At 39.3% G+C, this 23,217-nt stretch overlaps 1 protein-coding gene across 13 annotated transcripts in view; it reads left to right on the top strand.

Moving 5' to 3' along the window:
- The window catches only part of DOCK3 (dedicator of cytokinesis 3), a 303,790-nt gene that overhangs the window by 181,000 nt on the left and 99,573 nt on the right, over positions 1–23,217 (top strand). For 12 of the 13 annotated variants that reach the window (XM_024983256.2, XM_024983261.2, XM_024983252.2 and 9 more), the window contains exons 10-13: positions 6,984–7,065; positions 12,238–12,298; positions 13,490–13,637; positions 22,422–22,510. In XM_024983256.2, the coding sequence (XP_024839024.1) occupies positions 6,984–7,065; positions 12,238–12,298; positions 13,490–13,637; positions 22,422–22,510 (380 nt within the window). The remainder of the gene's footprint in view (positions 1–6,983; positions 7,066–12,237; positions 12,299–13,489; positions 13,638–22,421; positions 22,511–23,217) is intronic. The other variant, XM_024983266.2, reaches the window with a different exon arrangement.

Here is a 23,217-nt window from a genome sequence, read left to right as displayed (position 1 = left end):
TGGGAAAATCCCCTGGAGAAGGGAACAGCTACCCACTCCAGTATTTTTTTCCTGGAGAATCCACATAGAGAAGCCTGGCGGGCTACATTCCACGGGGTTACAAAGAGTTGGACATGATTGAGCGACTAAGCACATTGTTAAAATTGGAAGCCTGATCCCGGGGTGAGAGCGTAAATCATTTAGAGTAAAAACAACTGTTTGTAGCTCCCTGTGTAACTGATAATTAAATTACCATTGAGTTCATTTTGTTGAGAGTTCATGATTTCTAAAGACCCTGTGCGTGCATGTGTGCTCAGTCACTCAGTCATATCCAACTCTTTGTGACCCTATGGATTGTTATGGGATTTTCCAGGCAAGAATACTGGAGTAGGTTGCCATTTCCTCCCCCAGGAGCCCTTCCTGACCCAGGGGTCAAACCCACATTTCCTGCCTCTGCTGCATTGACAGGCAAGGTCTTTACCACTGAGCCACTTGGAAAGGCCAAAGACCCTGTAGGGCCTGTATAATTATAGAAACGCTATTGTAACTTTGAGACTGTGTGATAACAGATTTACTCATGTGTCTCTTTTGCTTTAGAGAAAATGAAAAGAATCTGTTTTCTGGGATTGTCATTCAAGAGCCTCTGCTTGTTCCAAATCTGACAAAGTGTTGCCCCCTCTGATCTCCAAGTCTTTTGGGTGGGAATGCCATGAACCTCAAAGAGACTCAGTGCCACCGGGAGTGCTGGAGTCAGGGCTTGGAATGGCCTTTCTAATCGGAGGGGTCAAGTGCCCCCTGTGGGTGATTGGGATCCTGGCACTAGCTGGGTTTCATTCACACAGCCCCTCTGGGGGCCTCTGTGACACGGACACTCTCAGTTCATCTCTAGGACAGGATGTGGTTTGCAGCATTTCCCAGATATATTTGCCCAGCAATCCCCTCCTCCCTTCCATCACACACTTTTTTTTTTTCGATGTTCATTTCATAAGATGAAATACAGATAAAGCATGGGCTTGGAAGTCAAAGAGCTTTAGATTTGAATTCTAACTTTACCACTCTGCTTTTTTATCTCAAGTCAGAAACTTTGACTCTCAGTTTCTCCAGAGGTGAAATAACTGTTATGAGAATTAAATGCAATTAGGCAAGAAAAGAAACACTTTAAACAATGCCTGGTACACAAAAGACACTCATTAAGTGGCAGCTGTTAACAGCTGCTGCTGTAGCAAGTTGAGTGCAGGGCTATATGCCCCTACCACACCTTTTCCCTGAGCTTCACACTTGGGCTTTCAGCTGCCTGTTTTTTGTGCACCTGCATATCCAAGAGACCTCAAATTCAGCATGCTTATCTGAAATTTTGGCCACCTGATGCAAAGAACTGACCCATTTGAAAAGACCCTGATGCTGGGAAAGATTAAAGGCAGGAGGAGAAGGGAACGACAGAGGATGAGATGACTCAATGAACATGAGTTTGAGTAAACTCCGGGAGTTGGTGATGGGCAGGGAGCCCTGGCGTGCTGTAGTTCATGGGGTTGCAAAGAGTCAGACATGACTGAACAACTAAACTGAACTGGTCTGAAGTTTATATCTTCCTCCTTGTACCTTCTCTGGTCAACACTACCACATTTGGTTAACTGCTCCATCTGGTCAGCTTTGTCATCTAAGTATACCTCACATTGTTTCACCTTTCTTCAGCCCCAGAACAGCATTGTAACTTGCCAGCGCTGCTCTTCTCTGTCTTTAGAGTGTTTTCTATGTCACAAGCCTGCCTTCCACACAGTAGCTGAAGTGATCATGCTAAAAACTTATGAGATCAACATTGCTTCTCATAGTTTAACTTTCAGAGCTCCTGTAAGGCCCATAATGGGGTTTTCCAAACTTGTTAATCCTGACAACCAACTGAGACCTTTTTAGAAATACAAATTCTTGGACTCCCTCCAAAAGTCCTCCCCTCTAGAGATTCTGATCCAGATCTGGGATGGGGCACAGGAATCTGCACTTTTAATAAACTGGGAGGTACACCTTGTGATGGCCAAGGGGGACAACCCTCACATGTAATCCACACCGTGGGTTTGTCCTCTCTGCATTGCCCAACATGCCCCAGCTCTCGAGTGCCCTCTTCTACTTCCCCACCATCAAGCTGCCTTGGTGCACACTTCTCCTGGAATCCCCTTCTCTTCCTTTGTAACTTTCCCTTACCAAATGCTCAGAGTCTAGCAGTATTGCCAGAAGGTGTCCCAGTATCTCGCAGGCAGCCTGTCTTCAGCCCATCGGAGCTTGTCAGCCCATTTCTGTGCAGTTAATTATAGAATTCTCATATTGTGTTGTCATTTTTGTTCTGTGTCTCCTTCTCCCAGTAGACTCAGAGCCTTGAGGACAGGGAACATTTTATTTCTCCATTTCTATCTTCTTGCTTAGATTCTGGAGCATGGTAGGGGTTCGTGAATGCTTGTTGAAAGAATAAAAAGGAGAGAGGGAGGTTGGAAAAAACTCTTGAATTGTACTAGGAGGTATAAAAATATTCTTTGGAGCCCTGATGTGTCTCAGGCACAGGTGGTGGTTAGGAGGGAGGCCTAAGTAGGGAGGATTCCTGCTCCTATCCCTTCTCTCTGCCTCTGATTCAACCAAAGTAGCTCTATTATTAAATTTTTCATGTGTTGGTGAATAGTGTAAGGTTTTGTTGAAAAGAAGGGAAAAGTTGGTACTAAAAATAAATTTGAAAACTGCAGCACTGATTTACCTTAATGAAATCCCTTTATGCATCTCTACTCTCTGTGATTTAGAATGAAGTGGGAAAACTTGAAGAACTTGAGAAATAAAACCAAGGATCTAAATTGGCAACTGCAACTGTGAGGCAAGATTAGAAATTTCCTAATCTGTTGGGTTGTGCCATGTAGTATGGCCTTGGGGCCACTTGCTGCTTTCAAGCACCTGGGGAGTTATCATGAGAGATGCTAAGTGGTTGGCATCCATTTCCACAGAGGCCAATGTGAAGAAGTGTGAAGATTACATTGAAAGAGCTGTGAGAATTCCTCTGAATTTATTTGAGGTGCATGCTTGTATTTCCAAAGCAGAGTCTTCAGGAAATAGCCTCCCTCAGGAATAAGACTTTGTCCCTGCCTCAGCACCTGGCGCGGACTACCTCCTCATTGTTGGTCATCAGACATTCGCTGTGGGGATGCATGAATTACCATCAGTGGAAAAATGTGTGAAATGCACTACCACCCAGGAATTAGGACTCTCATAAAAGTAAATGATCTTAAAATTAAGACTATTAGACTTGCCACAGATTCAAATTATGGATTTCATTTGTAAGAACTTGCTCAATAATATGAAATTAATGTAGCTTAATATACTGTTCATGTATAGCTCATCATAAAGACAAGTAAATGTAGAACAGTTCTCTCATAACATTGCTTATTAAAGAATCAGAATTTAACCATCTCTTTTTTTTTTCTCTTGAAATAAGAGTTTTTTTACCCAGAGAAAACTGACCTGTCGCTCTCATATAGAGGTGTGGATGTTTGTAAAGTCTTCTAAATAAATTTTACTCTTTTTGCCACAGTTCCTTTCCCACTTTTAGGATATATGAGGAGTTGTGCCTCTGATTGGCAAATAGATTCACTCAGCCTTTACCAAATTGTATCCATACAGATTCCACGGTCTTATGCAGAGGCAGGTTGTGGGGTCAAAGGTCACCTGTCCCATTGATACTTCAACACATAATAGCATTTCAAGACTCTGAGAAGTCCTGGAGGACAGAAACCTAACTGTGTTTAATACCATATGTCCCAGCAATATTGACCACTTCTTTTGCAGAAGAGCTGTTGCCAAATTAGGAAACATTGGATAGATATTTGCCTTCAAATAGTTTGAATGTTAACAGAAAGCACCATTTATCTATCATACCCATTGGTGAAGTCAGCAAAACAGGAAATAATTTGATTTATACCTAGGGCTCTTTGAAATGAAAAAAAAAACAGTCATTTTGACTCTCACAAATTGTGAAGATACATTATTTTCTTATGGTTAAATAATAACCCAATGTGGATATACCTACCATGTTTTATTCAGCCATTCATTTGTTGGTAGATAGTTCGGTTGTTTTCATCTTTTGGCTATTATGAAAAATGCTGCTATGAATGTTCATGTAGTTTTTTGTGTGGCCATATATTTTCAATTCCTCTTGTAAATATATACTGAGAAGTGGAATTGGTAGATCCTACGTTAAACTATGTTTAACCTTTTGAGAAACCACCAGACTGTTTTCCAAAGTGGCTATGTCATTTTACATTCCCACTAGCATTATATGATGGTTCCAGTTTCTCCATCTTCTTGCCAACACTTGGTATTATCTGTTTAATTAAAGTCATTCTAGTAGAAGTGAACTAGTGCCTTCATTGTGGTTTTAATTTGCATTTCCCTAATGGCTAATAATGTTGGACACCTTTTTATATCCTTATTGGCTCTTTGTTCATCTTCTAAACAGAAATGTCCATTTAAGTTCTTTTATTATTGAGTTGTAAAAGTTCTACAAGTCCCTTATCAGATGTATTATTTGAAAATATTTTCTTTCATTCAGTGAATTATCTTTCCCTTTCTTGATGGTGTCCTTTTTAAAGAAATTTTAAAATTACTTATTTATCTATTTTTGGCTGCACTGGGTTTTTGCTGTTGAACATGGGCTTTCTCTAGCTGCAGCAAGTGGGGGCTACTCTCTAGTTGTGGTCCATGGGTTTCTCATTGCAGTGGCTTCTGTTGTGGCTCCCAGGCTCTAGAGCACAGACTCAGTAGTTATGACATGCGAACTTAGTTACTGCACAACATGTAGAGTCTTCCTGGACCAGGGATCTATGTCCCCTGCTTCTCTTGAGCTTATTTGCCATCCCTGTATATTCTTTAATGAAAGGTATATTCAGATTTTTTGTCCATCTTTGAGTTGTTACTTATTGAGTTCTGAGATTACTTTATATGTTCTCAGTACAGTCCTTTCTTAGAGTAGTCTGTAAATATTTTCGCCCAGTCTATAGCTTGTCTTTTCATTTTCTTAGCAGTGTGTTTCAAAGAGAGGATGATTTTAACTTTAGTTAAGTCCAATTTATTATTTTGTTTTGATTCATAATATTTGCTTAATAATCTAAGATCACAAAGATTTTTCTACTGTGTGCTCAATATAGAAAAACAAATGTGAACAAGATACACAAAGGTACTTGTTTCATTTTTCTTGTGTGTATTCTTATAGTTTTTAGCTCTTAATATTTAGGTCTATGATAAATTCAAGTTAATTTCGTGTAAGCAGGGATCATGGTTCAGTTTTTTAATATGGATTGTTCAGCACCATTTTTGAAACTGCTGTTCTCCCTCACTGAATTTTGATACTGAAAATTAATTGAATATATATGTTACCACATTTTTAAACAAAGATCTCCCTCACCTCAACATGCCCATTTAACTGAAAGCTTATCACTTCCACATCTTCATGTCTTCAAAGAGCGGTCTAGACTCACTGTTTCCGCTTCCTTCTTTCTTACTCTCACACTAAGCCTCTTTATCATTCCACAAAAAGGGTTCTTGCCATAATCACCAGTGATCTCTGTTATGACATCCAGTGGATACTATTTTTTTGTTGTCTCATGTGATTCTCAGTGTCCTTGGGCCTCAGTGATCCCCCCACCCCCTCTTTCAGATACTCTTTTCCCTAACTAATACAGCAGCCCACCACTCTTCTTATTTTTCTTCTGTTTTTCTTTTTGATCCGACATGTCTACTCTGCAAGTTCTTCTTCTTCTACCTATTTCTTTTATGTCAGTGTTCTCAGGATTGTCCAGAGCCCCTTTTCCCTTTCATTCTGTGCATGCACCCTACTATTCCCATCTAATTCCCTGGCTTAAGAATCTCAAATTTACATCTGGCTCAGATCTTTTCTTAACTTCATGTCTGCTCATTTAGCTGCCTACCAGGACCATGAGCTCTAGGAATAAAAGTGCCCTGTATACATTTGTGTTCATATTTGTATTCCTGTGCTTAGCACAGAGAACTTAATGACTATTCATTGGCTAAATGAACAAGTGAATAAGTGAACAAGTTAAGCCACCTGTGCGTTTGATATAGCTTATCTTATAATTCTAGTCCAATGCTTCAGTATTGGCCCTTTTACTGATATCTGACACATGCAATGAGTACGTGACGCTGGGCATAGGAGAAGCAAATTACTTTTAGAAGCACATACTTTGTGTTTGCCATGACTCAGTTTTCCTGCCACAATTGGTAGAGAACCTTGGGATGCTGAGATAGGAATGAGACCCTAGGCACAGGCAGGAAAGAGGTAAGAGAGCAGGGAGACATTTCTCCAGATGTTGCAAACACTGTTTCTAACATTTTTCAGTTCAATAATTTCCTTCAAGAATTAACCTATATTGTTTGAGAAATAAAATATATTAATGGCCCTATTGAATTCTGAGTACATCTTTATAATTACCATACGTTCTTTCTTCTTTTTTGCTTTTCACCTAAGTGTTTGTAAGTCCCTGTAACATTTTTTCTTCACTCTAAAATGATTCTCAAAAGGTTATGTGGTAAGATGTAAACTGGGTAATGTAGACTCTTTCAGACCTAGTGTTATGATCCTTTTGTGATGATCTGAGTGTTCACATCAAAGAATGTGTTTGCTTCTTATGGGCTTATTATTATGCCAGAGCTTTGAGGGTATTTGGGAAGAATACAAGACACAGTCCTCATTGCTGCCCTCGGGGAACACACACCTTTAGGGAGAGAAAAGCCATAACTGGCAGGTAGACAGCAGCATCTCTGATGCAGTTTGTTGTGTCTATTGCATGCTGCTTGGCAAGAAAGATAGTCTCCTGCCACTGGACATGTACTTTTGGCCTTGCTTTTCTCTAATGGGCTGTCCTGAAAGTGTCTAGGGTCTCTTTATGAATGCCCTTTTTATTTGTTCTGGAGCATGCAGTCCCTTACATTTCTCTGTCTCTCTCTCTCCTACATTTCAGTGAGCGGTTTCTGGTGAGACTGAACAAGAATGGTGGGCCAAGGAACCCAGAGAAGATAGAACGAATGTGTGCCCTTTTTACAGTATGTGCAAATTCTCTTTCCCTTCTCTGCTGTTGACTCTAACTAGGGTCCTGCTATGTGGATATTGTTGCCCTGGAAACAAGCACTAATTCTTACTTCCCCACACACTGGTGAGAATAGAATTTGATTTATGTGTCTATCAGGTTTTAATGAAATATTTAAGAAAACTGAAATAAGCTCCAGTTTTTAATTGAATTTATTTAAAAAAATACAAGTACCTCTTACTATGTGCATTTTAGATGCAATTTAATATAGTAGACACTTAAAACTTGAGAACAGTCTTTCTTTCTATCTTTCAAGACCACTGGGGATTTCTCTGATGTGTAAGTATAGTTTCTCTCAAGGCATCCACCAAACTTACAGCTTTGCAGTTTTTTTAATTAAAAAAAAAAAGAGTTTATAAAAAGAGAGACAGACTAAATAGCCCTCCTCTTTCAGACACCAAACAAAGTCTTTTCATGCCATGATCCATACTTTAGTTTTTTCTAAATAACCATGCTATTATTCGTGCTCTCTGACATCATGGATCCATCAGCTCAGAGAAGGCTTGGTAACCTGCTTATTGAAAAGTATTAAACATCACAATATCATATTGTCTTTTGTATTCTTCAAGTTGATTCCGATTTACTAATTTTTTTACCCAGTTATGAAACTTAACTGCCCAGCCTTATTTATTTCAGTTAATTTATTTGCTTAAGAAGAAAAGACTGTCACAATTTTTAACCACTTTTGACTGTCATAGATTCTTTGATCTGTTTCAGTGATACTGAGATACATCAAAACTCGTTGAGTGCAGGGTGTCACAGTGCCACTGCCCTTGTGTGTGGTGCATGGTTGATGGGTAGGTAACAGTCAGGTGTCTCAAACCTTACCAGTGTACCTCAAACACAAATGGGATTTATCTAGGACTCTGATATGTGACTTTCTCTGAGAGATAAAATTGGATTTGTTTACCTGAATTTTTTGTTCATTTACTACAACATTACTGCAGAATCAAAAGCCACTCTACAGGGATAACTTGTATTGAAAGTACTCCAGATGTACAGAAGGATTTATAAATCTAGCTAAGCTAAAACGAAGTTTTGTACATTCTTGAGGTCAGCATTCAAAGCTTAGGAGATAGTACAGGAAGAGAAAGCAAGAAAAGCAGACACATGAAGATGGCTAAGGGAACTGAGACCTTTTAGCCTGGAAAGATCAGTGCTCTGTCTTCAGTTGGAGAAGAACAAGGGAAAGAGTCCCAGTTGCAGGTAATGGGATGTAGGTTGGAATATTGGAGGAGAGAGCGTGATGTGAGAACACCTGAACACGGAGCTGGTTCCTTGCGGCCGCCTGTCTTAAACCTGATTAGGATGAGATGAGACACCCATCTGTCTAGAATGTCTCAGTAACCTTAGGAGTCTTTTTAGATCCTGATTCTCCAATATTGTTTGGTTAAAGCAGCAAAAGAAATTGGCGATTCCTTGTTCCTTGGCATTGTGGGAACAGAGGTGTGTGTGTGTGTGTGTGTGTGTGTGTGTGTGTGTGCGTGTGCGTGCATGCTGTCCTTGAATGTGATGAGTGCAGTCCTTGTCTCTTGAAAAATGAACTTAATTATGAAGATATTTGAATGTAATTACAGTAAATCAAAATTTTCATTTAACAGCATTTTAATTATCTGTATGAGCCTAGAGGCCTAAGCTGTAGCTCCAGCTTTATAAATCAGAGATGCACATAACACATAGGATGTGCTCTTACTCTGCCACAATGGGAAGGCGCAAGGTTGCTAAAAATATCTACTTTTATACTTCCCTTTGAAGTACAGCCCTGGATTTTTTTTTTAAGATACTAAAAAAAAGAAAATGATTTGAGGAATTTTTTCAAAGCCCAGAAGAGTTTTGAGCAAGATTGTCCCAACCAGGGTTTTTATGTTTTACTTTAAGCTTATATGAAATAATAATTTTGACAGAAACTATTTTCTGATTATCCAAGGCTTGAGTTCCTCCTGTGGGCCAAAGGAATTTTCCAGATTGGCATATGTGTTAACAGAGTTTCAGAGGAAACGCAAGAAAATGCAGCTACATCTGTGGTCCGTGCCAACCTGTTAGCTTACTTTAACATTAGGAAAAGGGAATCGTACAAATGGAGCACTTTTGCAGGATTACTTAAGCTTACCTCAGAGCCGTATTACAGACAGTCATGTTTATCCATACACAGTCTTGCTCTTGGTAAATCCTGTATTTTTCTGACCAGTTAGATTTCAGAGCTTCCTGTGCAGGAAGAATTTTATCCAAGAAGGAAGTGTTTCATGCATTTATGATTGTCTAATACAGGGAAGACTTTGATGACTTTCATGATTAACAGTGGCTGTGTGGTATGAGCACAAGAGAGCGTGTCTGTGTATTTATTCCACAACCCCATGGACTGTAGTCTGCTAAGCTCCTCTGTCTGTGCGATTCTCCAGGCAAGAATACTGGAGTGGGTTGCCATTTCTCCTCCAGGGGATCTTCCCACCCAGGGATCGAGCCTGCTTTGTCTCCTGCATTGGCAAACGGGTTCTTTACCAGTAGCGCCACCTGGGAAGCCCAGATATCCAATGCTTCACACACAGTGGCTGGCAAATACTAATCACTTGTTACATAAATAAATTAATAATGCTTATTTTCTATTATATTTTGAGTGACTAACTCAGAGAATGAACTTGTATCGTTTTCCCTGCTTTAGTTGGCATTACATTTTTTCCATTTATTTATACACTTTCATACTTCAAAATAGAATTTTAGGTAGTGACTTCTTGGAATTAAGAATGGACTTAATTATTAGCATAATAACATCATTTATTAAAATATTGCCTCCTTTTATGCAGCATAAGAATGAATGAATTGGCTGTGTTTTATATTTGTAAATTCCATTGTCTCTTCAGAAAAAGGGTAGTCCAGGCATAGGAAAGTAAATTGACTTTTCTATGTTTCAAGTGGAACCTTAGTGACTGAGCCAAGATGCTGATCCCTGAGTCACTGTCGTTTCTACCCACCAGGTGGTTGGGAACCAGCTATTTAGTTGTAGGATCAGAGGGTATGATCCAGTGAGTATATCTAAATTCAAACCCTGCTCACCAGATGAATGGTGGATGAGTCACCTCTCTTCCTATCTTGGTTTTTCAGGCCTTGTGACATGGATAGCCACACTTGGTACTTAGTATCAAGAGAGTGTATGTTTAGTATCAGAGAGTGTATGTTTAATAACTTTATGATAAAGTGTTTAATGTTGCTCTTATGTTTAATATGGTAGCTATTATGTTGAATTTTGACAATGAAATTATGTGGAACTCAGCAAATAATTATACCTAAAATATTTTCTGATACTGAGTATTATCATTTTATTTTTATTGACCTCAAATAAACACCACAGAGAGTTCTGGGTACCATGTACAAAATGGTCAGAAAGAACCCCTACCCAGCCACTCAGAAAATACCGTAAATTATATTTTAGGCTTCTTTATCTTCTTCACCTCAACAGAATCAAGGGAGAGGTCCCATGCTCTTGGGTACAACCCGTCTGGTTAGTATTTGGTCATCTTTGGTAATTGGCTTGAATTCTCTAAGTATATTGAGATTTATAATTATACCAGTTATTTGATAGTTTGGATTAATAAAATCTAGGCTGTGTAGAAGGTCAGTTTACTTTGAAATGTGATCTTTCAGTAATAGGTATGTTTCAATTCCCATAAAATGGTAATTTATTTTTTAATTTCATTATTTGTTATTTAGTAGCCATCTTAATATTTGTCAAAATATATACTACTGTTTTGAAGATATCACTTTAAAGGAGTTATTAAAATGGAGTCTGAAACATCATTTTTCAATATCAAAAGATAACTTTCATGCAAAAATGTATCTTTGTGATTCCAGAAATACCAATTTATGTTGAATTGTTTTGTAACCCATTTCATTGTAAGTGTATTTCATTATTCCATCAAGAATTTGGCAAAATATTATGACCATCTAATATCTAAAAGTTCTAAGGCCTCCTTTTCTTTCATATGTTCAGGACCACTCTACAGGGCAGAGCTGGGATTGTGCTGAAGCAAGCAAGGCACAGGATCCTGAGAAGGAGACCTTAAATTTTGTCACTTAGATGCCTTGCTTGCCTCGGCATAGACCTAACTCTGCCACAGGGTATAAACATACAGCAAACATGGTGGTTCTGGATTCAGAGCTCATGCACAGTCATGATTGCTGCTTGATCTTTTGTTTTACTGCCTTACTGAAAATAGACAAGCATGTGGGACTAAACAAAGGATGAAAGATGAGAAGGAAATGGAACTAAGGGAACTTTCCCTGGAAGCAAAAGGGAAATCATGGGAAACTGTCCCATTAAAATAGAGGTTACCCCTTCAGTCATCGTTCATAACAATGGCTGGGAGTGAGCAGTGAGTTAATAACCTGGTGAAAGTCAGAAACAATGTATATTAAAGGAAGTTTTATTACTTCAAGTATAATGTGTTAAAGTGTAAAAATACTCTATTTCAAAATGTGTTCTCAACATAAATAATGCATAAAATTATTTTTATTAATGTAACTCCAGTTTTAAAAATGTCTAATTAAAAGAAGCCCTTAAAATTTTCCAGATAAAATTCCATTCACTTTATACTTCAGCATAAATTATATATATCTAAATTTAGAAATGGGAGATCTAATTATTGAGGTTTCACTAAAACCAAAGTAGTCTGTTTTCAAGGGAACATATCTAGTGTGTGGGCAACAGAATGAATGTACAGTTAATAGAGAGTAGACTTTAAGAATTTGTCATTAATGAGCCTTTTGGTGTTTTCCCTTTTTTTTCTACATTGGGAATTTCTTTTGTTACAAGCTGTTCTTACATGATTTTAGAATAAACATGGATAAGCCAATGTCATGAAGATTTCTAATGTGAGAACTTTAAGAGATAGGTGGTCTAAATAAGAGCTGAAAAAATACTGTAAATGTAATAAACTTTCAAAGACATTTAAGATATACAAACTTTCACTATAGGAATCTTATAAACACTTAGCTTATTTGTGCTTAAACCCCTTCTCCAATCTATAACATAGGCTAAAAGCAGCAAAAGCAATTATTATGAGGTTCAAAGTTTAATTTTAATTATTTTCTGTATATTCACTGCCTTACTTTACTTATTTTTCTCTTTTCTTAGGATCTGAGCAGCAAGGATATGAAGAGAGATTTATATATAGTTGCCCATGTGATACGAATAGGTACGGTCCACTTTATCCAGTCACCTGACTGAGACCAGCCCAACGTGGGATAAGTATCTACTGTTTGACCTCTGTCTTCTCCTGAGCGCTTGCCTTTTAATTCAGATCTAAGGATTAACTCCAGCTTGTATTGTAGCTGTACCTTAAGTTTAGCTGCTAGTAATGGCTGAACTTGATAGAAATGAAAGCATTTTCAGCTCCCTGTTTGTTTTTGGACCCATATTTTTTATTTGAAGTGGTCTTTTTTTTTTTTTTTTTTAACGTTTGCTCCATCTAATGTTCTGCCTCTGATCAGCCCTCTACCTCAGGGATCTTATAATGGGTTGCCAACTTAACAGGTAGTGAATAGCCTTTGCTGTGTTTTGTATCCAAAAGTATGTGTCTTTGCTATTTTTTCACAAAATTAGAGTTACCATCATTACTACATGAGATGGATGGTATCTCCCTTCTACCCGATCCAAGATTTTTGCTACCTGTGGTTTGTTTGCCCAGTCTTATTTCAAGTTTATGACATAATTTGGGGGCCAATACCTGACCAACTCTTCCTTCATAGGTTTGAGTTCTGGCATGTCTTATTTGGCCAACAAAACAGCTCTTTTGCTCTACTGCTTTTTGTTTTGCTGTATTTTGCCTTTTGTTTTGCTGTGTATAATAAAGCATCTGTTGACTTGTGCATTTGCAAGTCTTGCCACTGTAAGCACAGCCTTGGTAAGCAGGACAAGCGAGCTCCCATACGGCTCTTGCTCTTGCAGTGGTTCAGGAGCAGCTTTGGATGGAAGAACAGTATATTGTCCTCCTTATCTGTGAACACATAGCTTTTACCTGGCAGCTACAACACTAAATTGTGTATCCTTAATATACCCAAGAAGTTTAAATCTGTTAGCACTGTGGTTTTTCTAAGAAATTCATGAAATCACTGTTTCATTCTCATATGATTAATAAATGGACTGTTAGTGTTGAGACAGGTAGTAAGGAATGTGGTGCAGGGGAGAAGCACTGGCCAAAGGCCTGTTTGTCATTCCTCTGCATAAATATCCTTGCATCCTTGGATGGCTCCCTTCATCTTTAGTCTTCCAATTTAGAGGATCTCTAAGGTACCTATAGCTCTGGCATCCTTGAATGACAGTTCAGTGATGCCTTACAGGAGCACGGAGTTCCCAGTCTTGACTGGTGTTTTCTGCTGTGCCTCAGGCCGGATGCTCCTGAATGACTCCAAGAAGGGCCCTGCTCACCTGCACTACCGGCGACCATATGGCTGTGCGGTCCTCAGTGTCCTGGATGTCTTGCAGTCACTCACAGAGTTAAAGGAAGAAAAGGATTTTGTTCTTAAGGTTTACACGTGAGTAATGAACACCAGAGATATTGATGATCTGCAGCATAAGACATTCCAGCGTTGCCCCTGAGAGCAGAAGCTCTCAAGCTTTGCTGGACACAAACTCATTCGGATATGTAGGACAGGGAGTTTTTGGAAAATGCAAAGATTTCCATCTAAGGTTTGGGATGGGCCCAGGCAACTGCATTTTTAATAAGCTCCCTAGGTGCTTCTGAAGCAGCTGAACTTGGAACTTTCTATCCTGAAGTAAAGGTCTGATACACTTTTCCTCTTCTCTCCAGGACTAGCCAGCCTTAGTATGTGTTTACAGGAAGCTAATAATCTAATTTCGCCTGTGTTTCAGCTGTCAAAGACTCCTCTGTGTCTAATGCTGTTGTAACTGAGCTGGCTGCTGATGTAAATTGCTTCAGAGAATGATCACGAGTCAGGTTGCCCTGTCCTAGAAGAAAAGCCAGTTTCTCTGAGAAGCTGAGGCTTTACTCTTCATTTTTTGCCACTACCGATCTGTAAGTCACCAGCCAGGCATGGCATTATTTTCAGTGTTCAGCAGCCAAGGGCTCTGCCTTACAGAAGCAGTGCATCTCCTCCTGACTCTTATTAAGCAATATAAAATAAAAACAAAGAGTAGTAGTACAGAATCCAAACATATCTGTCTTTGCTTTAGAGACTTAGGCATGAATCACGGGCTTCCCTGGTGGCGCTAGTGGCAAAAAACCCGCCTGCCAATGCAGGAGACATAAGAGATATGGGTTTGATCCCTGGGTCTACATGATTCCCTTGAGGAGGGCTTGGCAACCCACTCTGGTATTCTTGCCTGGAGAATCCCCTGGACAGAGGAGCCTGGTGGGCTACAGTCCATGGGGTCATGAAAAGCCAGACATGACTGAAGCGACTTAGCACTCATGCAAGCATGAATCATAGTGCTGAAAACATGATCAGTGGTGGGTCTAGTGAGTTTCTTTTCCTCCCAGAATATTAATATTTTTATTAAGTAAATGTAAACATAGCCAGAGTAGGAAAAAGCATTCTTTTGTAAATTAATTTTTATTGGAGTATAGTTGCTTTACAATATTGTGTTAGTTTCTGCTGTACAGCAAAGTCAATCAGTTATACGTATACATATATCCATTCATTTTTAGATTTCCTTCCCATTTAGGTCACCACAGAGCATTAAGTAGAATTCCCTGTACTATACAATAGGTTTCCATTACTTACCTATTTTTAACACCATAGTGTATATATGTCTATTCCAGTCTCCCAATTCATCCCACTCTCCTTCTCTTCTCAGTATTCATACATTTGTTCTGTACATTTGTGTCTCTATATCTGCTTTGCAAATAAGTTCATCTATACCATTTTTTTTAATTTTTTTAAAATTAATTTTATTTTATTTTTAAACTTTACATAATTGTATTAGTTTTGCCAAATATCAAAATGAATCCGCCACAGGTATACATGTGTTCCCCATCCTGAACCCTCCTCCCTCCTCCCTCCCCATACCATCCCTCTGGGTTGTCCCAGTGCACCAGCCCCAAGCATCCAGTATCGTGCATCAAACCTGGACTGGCATTTTTTTAGATTCCACACATAAGCGATATTATACGATATTTGGTTTTTCTCTCCTTGATTTACTTCACTCTGTATGACAGTCTCTAGGTCTGTCTACATGCATGCTCAGTCGCTTCAGTCATGTCCAATTCTTTGCAACCTACCAGGCTCCTCTGTCCCTGAAATTCTCCAGGCAAGAATACTGGAGTGGGTTGCCATGCTCTACTCCAGGGGATCTTCCCCACCCAGGGATCAAATTTGCATCTCCTGCATTGCAGGTGGATTCTTCACCCACTGAGCCATCTGGGAAGCCCCCTAGGTCTGTCTACATCTCTGTAAATGGCACTGTTTCATCCCTTTTATGGCTGAGTAATATTCCATTGTATATATGTGTACCACATCTTCTTTGTCCATCCCTCTATTGATAAGACATTTAGATTGCTTCCATGTCACTATTGTAAATAGTGCTGCAGTGAACATTAGAGTCCATATATCTTTTTGAATTATGATTTTCTCTGTGTATATGCCCAGGAGTGGGATTGCTGGGTCATAGGCAGATCTATTTTTAATTTTTTGAGGAACCTCCATACTCTTCTCCATGGTGGTTGTGCCAATTTACATTCCCACCAACAATGTAAGAGGATTCCCTTTTCTCCATATTCTCGTCAGCATTTATTGTTTGTGGATTTTTTGATGATTGCCATTCTGACCAGTGCGAGGTGATACCTCATTGTAGTTTTTATTTGCATTTCTCTGATAATTAATGCTCTTGCCTGGAAAATCCCATGGACGGAGGAGCCTGGTAGGCTGCAGTCCATGGGGTCACAAAGAGTCGGACACGACTGAGTGACTTCACTTTCACTTTCCACTTTCATGCATTGGACAAGGAAATGGCAACCCACTCCAGTGTTCTTGCCTGGAGAATCCCAGGGACAGGGGAGCCTGGTGGGCTGCCATCTATGGGGTCGCACAGAGTCGGACACAACTGAAGCGACTTAGCAGCAGCAACAGATAATTAATGATGTTGAGCATCTTTTCATGTGTTTGTTGGCTATATGTACATATTCTTTAGAGAAATGTCTGTTTGGATCTTCCATCCATTTTTTTCATTGGGATGTTTGTTTTTTTAATATTGAGCTGCATGAACTATTTGTATATTTTGGAGATTAATCTTGTTGGTTGCTTCATTTGCAAATATTTTCTCCCATTTTGAGGGTTGTTTTCATTTTATTTATGGCTTCCTTTGCTGTGCATAAGCTTTTGAGTTTAATTAGGTCCCATTTGTTTATTTTTGTTTTTATTTTCATTACTGTAGGAGGTCAGTCAAAAAAGATCTTGCTGCGATTTTATGTCAAAGTGAGTTTTTAAAGCAAGTGTATGTCTGAAATTTTCTTTTAAAAAGCTCCTCTTTTGGTTTTAACCCAATATTTTTTTTTCAAATTAAAGCTAATATTGTCAATCACCAGGTTAATATATCTTCACCATATTTATGGGAATTTTTCTGTACTATCTATTGTATCTGAATCAGGCATGAAGTGAACTTAATTCACAATTCTGGTTAATATGGGCCTCTGTATAATCAACTACAGTCTATTAATTTGAAAATAAAAGCCCAGATACCCTTATTACCTGTTTGCCTTAAGTTGTGTTTTGTTCAGTGTTGCGTACTTAATGGGATGAGGATCTTCCTCTGAAATAACTTACAGAGGAAATTTTTGTGGGTTTTTTCTTGCTTTCATGCATCAGTCACAGCCTTTCTCCATTTACAAAATCTCTTCATTGATGGGTAGTGGGACCTGGTTCTTGATAAAGTTTCCTCCCTTTGAAAAGGACTAAATTTTAATCCAAAATCATCATCATTATCATCTTACTCCACTCTGTCCAAGGGCAGGGAGTTTATAGATAGCACTCCAGAGTTGCATCTCTTTGCACATATCAGCTGTTCCTTGCTTCTGTGCACATTTTCATTGTTGAAAGGGGCTTGCACAGCACTTCTCTTGAAATCATGCTGTCAAGCTTAATTGGCCTAATTCCTTCAAAAACAAGAGCTTTCAGTACCAACATGTCACTTTTCAAGAAGTGGGATTCTTGTGTAACTTATTCTTAGCTCCTTGCTCTGAGCTGTGCCTATTATATCAGTTCTAAAAAGCCAAAGAATGATGTTTTTTTTTTAAACAGAGAAGATAGTTTTTTAATAAATTTTTGAAGGAGTAATAGAGTTAAAATGTAGGATAGTTTTTCCACTTGACAGTGTTAACAGACTTTCAAAGACACGTCCATGTTTGTGAAATAATCGATTTTGGGCACGGTATGGAATTCCTCTAGGATTAGTGTTTTAAATCCACATCAGCACAGTGAATTCAGCCCTCAGGAGAAGTAATATTTTCCAGTAAGTTTTAAAGGATATATTTGGTAGACTGAATTGGAAGCTTAAAGGTTTTACTGATTCTGATTGTACTTCAGCTTTTGGTAGGACTGAAGTTTGCAAGGATTAAAAAAAAAAAAAAAAACCCTCTTGTATAGTTTTAATTAATGAATTGGCAAAATACATCATTAATTGTTGACATTCTCATCATTTCCTATGTTATTCAGAGCCAACCTCAAGCCCTGTACTTCTTTTGCCATGATCACTGCTCTGGCTTTATAGATGTTTAATATCATGTGTATTAGGAAGGCAACACATCCTTTTAAAAAAATCAGAACAAGAAGCTGAGGCGTAAAAACTAGGTCACTTTTCAATGAACCAGAAACCTTAAAAATCACAAATGAATAACCACTGTGTGAAGTTTATTCTGATATAGACATCGTGTTTCCTCCTGTCCAGAGGGGCAGGAGTTGCAGGGAAACACAAGGCTTTCTGAATCTGGAGCCTAGGACGGGAAAGGAGAGAATGCCAAGGAGCATTGAGATGGGGTGGGGGTTGTCTGTAGATAGTACATTTGATCAACACAAGACACCTCTGAATATGTGATGACCACTCTCCAACTTCACACTGAAAAAGTTCAAACATTTTTAGGCCAACTTTAATGAAATAGATAAATAACTACTTAGATAAAATATTAAATTTATCACGTTAGTCATATTTTTAAATCATATAAAATGTATATTACACATTATGTGCTCAATCACAGGTGTAGAATTGAGGAGTATTACTATTACTTAGGGCTTCCCTGGTAGCTCAGAGGATAAAGCGTCTGCCTGCAATGCAGGATGCCTGGGTTCGATCCTTGGGTTGGGAAGATCCCCTGGAGAAGGAAATGGCAACCCACTCCAGTATTCTTGCCTGGAGAATCCCATGGACAGAGAAGCCTGGTGGGCTACAGTCCACGGGGTCGCAAAGAGTCGAATACGACTGAACGACTTCACTCGCTATTACTTATTCCCTGGGGCTTCCCAGGTGGTGCTAATAGTAAAGAACCCATCTACCAATGCAGGAGACCTAAGAGAAGTGAGTTTGATTCCTGAGTCAGGAAGATCCCCTGAAGGAGTGCATGGCAACCCACTCCAATATTCTTCCCTGGAGAATCCCATGGACAGAGGAGCCTGGCAGGCTGTTGTCCATAGGGTTGCAAAGAATTAGACTGAAGTGACTTAGCACAGCATGCACACTTATTCCCCACTCACATTTGATGAGTTTTTTTTAAACTTTTTATTTTATATTGGAGTATAGCTGATTAACAATGTTGTGATAGTTTCAGGTGAACAACAAAGCAGCTCAGCTATACATGCACATGTATCCCTTCTTCCCCAAACTCCCCTTATATCCTGGCTGCCACATAACATTGAGCAGAGTTCCCTGTGCTATACAATAGGTCCTTGTTGATTATATATTTAAATATAGCAATGTGTCCATGTCAATACCAAACTCCCTAACTGTCCTTTCCCCCCACCCTTCCCCTAGTAACTGTAAGTTCATTCTCTAAGTCTGTGAGTCTATTTTTATTTCATAAATGAGTTCATTTCTTTTTAGATTCTGCATATAAGTGATATCATAATGATATTTCTCTTTCTCTGGCTTATTTCAATGAGTATGATAATCTCTGGATAGATTCATATTGCTGCAAATGACAGTATTTTATTCTTTTTGATGGCTTAGTAATATTCCATTGTGTGAGTGTATGTGTGTGTGTCTGTTTGTGTGTGTGAGCACCATATATGTACCACGTCTTCTTTATCCATTCATCTATTGATGGACATGTGGGTTGCTTCCATGTCTTGGCTATTGTTAAGAGTACTGCTGTGAACATTGGGCTGCATGTATCTTTTCGAGTTAGAGCTCTCCCAAGGCATATGCCCAGGTGTGGGATTGCAGGATCATATGGAAGCTGTATTTTTGTTTCTTAAGGAACCCCCATACTGTTTTCCATAATGGCTGTACCAATTTACACTCCCACCAACAGTGTAGGAAGATTCTCTTTTCTCTTCACCCTCTCCAACATTTGTTGTTTGCAGTTTTTGATGATGGCAGTTCTGTCTGGTGTGAGGTGATACCTCCTTGTAATTTTGATTTGCATGTCTTTAATAATTAGTGACATTGAGCATCTTTTCATGTGCCTGTTGGCCATCCGTAAAATCCCTGGACATGTAGTGGTGAAGTGCTACGTCATTGCCTGTGCTGGTTATCTTCTCTGTGGGGAAGGTGTGCCACAGAGGCACACAGACCTCTTTTAGATTACAGTCCCTTGTGTGTTTTATGATTGAGGACAAACCATAAATATCAGTAATAATGCTCTAAATATTAATTTGATTGGATACAACATAATCATGCTTCATTATAATCATAACTCATTTGGTTAATAAATGCTTACATTTTTTTTTCCTTAGAGAATATCCTAGTGATTGGTTAAAATATGCTGATGACACTGAGTTTCAGATGATTTGAGTAGTTCCCTTGGCATTCTAGAAAGGAAGAGAGTCAAAAGGCCAGTTAAGAAGTGACTACACTGGTCTGAAAGAGAGATGATAATGGCTGAACCAGGGCCATGAAGAAGAGAGGTCATTTGTGACAGATTTTAAGAAAGCTTCATGAGCTAGTGGGTTCTACTCAGAAGCAATCTCTCAGAGCAGACAGGTGGATAGGAAACGTCAAGCTGTCTTGTGGCCATGCAGGTCAAGAGCTTAGCAGGGTGTCTGGGCTGGAGACACTGTGGTGGATCTTGGCAGCTTTTGGTGGTGGTTGAAACCATGGGAGCAGTTGAGATAGCCCAGAAAGCTTATATGGTAGGAGGGAAATGGGCTTCAAATGTAGAGCTCTGAAGGCCACTGATAGTTAAGGGGTGTACAAAGGGAGAAGAATATGAGGGGCAAGCCATCGAGTGTCTGGCATCTGAATTGTGTGTATTGGCTGGAAAGGTAGATGTCAGTGAAGTAATACACATTGTCACTATTGATGTGGTTGGAAAAGCACCGGTTTCAGTATACTGCCAAAGAGCCGGTGAGTATTTTATTGGAGAAGCACTGAAATTATACCACCCATTGAGAGAGGAAGTTAATTTACAAGACTCTTTTTGGTTTTGTTTATTTATAGGAATTCTTTTGTGTGTGTGTGTGTATTTTATACCTGTATATTTGAGATGTATAATGTGTTACTTTGATGTATTTATATTTTGTAATATGTCAGTGAAGCAATATTTATCATGTTTCATTATTATAGTACAATATTATTATCTATATTCATTATAGTGTGCATTAGTCAGGACTCTTACTTTGAAGTGAGGTGGGGGAGTACACTATTTATGACAAACTGTAGTCAGATTTCTGTTAAAGAAAGGACTACTGATCTTGTAAACCTAGAAAGTGACAGGAGTCTGACTGCAAGACTAGTCTGAGTTCTCACCAGCTGGGCACTTCTCTGATGTGGTGACTGGTTGGAAGAGATGCGATCGTGTACATGTCAGACAGGGAGGGCGAGGTGTGCTGCTGCCAGCACCTCTCACTTCTGACTTCCAACTGAGTTGTTAATCTCAAGTGATCATTTTAAAGAACACTGTCTCCCTTCCTCTCCTTGGAAGGAATTCTGTGAGCAGAAGTTATCCTCACAGCTCTGGACTGTGAGAACCTTGTCTCTCACACTTCTTTGCAACATCTCTGAGCAAGTGATGCATGTTTATACTGACTGAGAAGTCAGAAGAGCTACTGATTAGAAAAAAATTAGTCTAGTGACCAACCTCCTTTATCTCTGGTCTCTATACAAAGCCTTTTATATAGAAACCAGTTGTGCTTCATTCACACCACTGGATGGCACATGATAGAATTCTTGCTGGAGTTTCCGCCTGGAAGTGGCTGTGCCGGACCACACACTTCTAAGTAACCATGGAAAGATCTTGTGGGTTTTCCTTTGTGCATGAGCTCTGTTTTCTGGGGTCAGTGGTCCTCCCTATCCAACAGGAGAAAGGAGGGGCTGAGGCTATGAAGACTCCCAGTGTCTCATGGAATTTTCAAGGATGGCCCTAATCTCATTTCAGTTGTTTCATCAACGTGTCTACTTTGAGATGAGGAATCCCTTCCTAGTCTCTGTTCTTAAGCTGTACCAAATGGTTGTGTGACTGCAGCTTTCTTGAAAATGTTCTTTAGAGGGGAAGACTCTAAAAATGTCAGAAATTAGCAGAGGTGCAGGTCTGTTCCTCCATTCTCTCTTTTCTTCCACTCCTGAAATTCCTCTTACATATTTAGGCATCCAGACTTCTCTCTAAGGCCTCCTTCCCCTTGACTACAGAAGATTTCACAGCGAACCAAGCCCACTACTCTCTTAAACTTTTCTTCTTAGCCTGATCTGGCTAAAATAAAATCACAGGCAAATATGCACATTGCCCTGAGGTTAGCAGGATTTTTCTCTGAGGCCATTATAGTGACAGTTGAATGACAGTATAAAGCCAATGCAAGACATGATAGTTTCTAAACAGCAGTACTTGTTGAGAGGAACTGTTTTTTTCCTCTGTCGGGAACTTTCCTCTAGTGCCTAGTTGCAAGTATGTGTAAGGAACTAACAAAAAAATCGTCACGCGGGAAAGTGCTACTTCAGACAAAAGGATATTTTGCCACTTAGAGATATTTGCAGAGATTCATTTTAGAGTTTCTACTCTTCCCCCAAATGTGAATCTTGTTGTGCCTTCCAAGAAAACAAACCTTGTCTAATTTAGTAAAATTTAAGTTCATTTCTTTAGGAAAGTGTTGTTGCACATTGAACATCAGACCAGATGTTTAAAACTCTTGACTGTCATGATGCCTGTGCTTCTGTTACAGGTGCAACAACGAGAGTGAGTGGTCCCAGATCCACGAGAATATCATCCGCAAGTCCAGCGCCAAGTACTCTGCCCCCAGTGCCAGTCATGGTAAGGTGCTTCTCTGGCTAGAAGACTTTGTGTTGCATCTGCAGTTGCTTATCATACACACCTTAGTTTATTTGTGCTGATCAGTTACCAGATATAAAGTTGTTTCCTACAGACATTTATTCTCCTTTTCAGGCAGTTTCTATTTCCTTCTGTGATGATTTGAAACCTTCTCTAGTTATTAATACTTCTTTTAAAAAATTTTTTATTGGAGTATAGTTGATTTACCGGAGAAGGCAATGGCAACCCACTCCAGTACTCTTGCCTGGAAACTCCCATGGACGGAGGAGCCTGGTAGGCAGCAGTCCATAGGGTCGCGAAGAGTCAGACACGACCGAGGGGCTTCACTTTCACTTTTCACTTTCATGCATTGGAGAAGGAAATGGCAACCCATTCCAGCATTCTTGCCTGGAGAATCCCAGGGACAAAGGAGCCTGGTAGGCTGCCCTCTATGGGGTCGCACAGAGTCAGACAGTGAAGCGACTTAGCAGCAGCAGCAGCAGTTGACTTACAATGTTGTGTTAGTTTTAGGTGTACAGCAAAGTGAATCAGTTGTACATATGCATATATGCATGCTTTTAAAAGTCCTTTTCCCATACAGGTCATTACAGAGTACTGAGTAGAGCTCCTTGTGCTATACAGAAGGTCCTTATTGGTTTTCTGTTTTATACATAGTCATGTGTCAATCCCAGTCTTCCCTTTCCCTCCTA

The sequence above is a fragment of the Bos taurus genome, chromosome 22, assembly GCF_002263795.3.
Source record: "Bos taurus isolate L1 Dominette 01449 registration number 42190680 breed Hereford chromosome 22, ARS-UCD2.0, whole genome shotgun sequence".
NCBI lineage: Eukaryota > Metazoa > Chordata > Mammalia > Artiodactyla > Bovidae > Bos > Bos taurus.
Note: the sequence above shows the minus strand (reverse complement) of the source record. Positions and strands in the feature narration are given on the sequence as shown.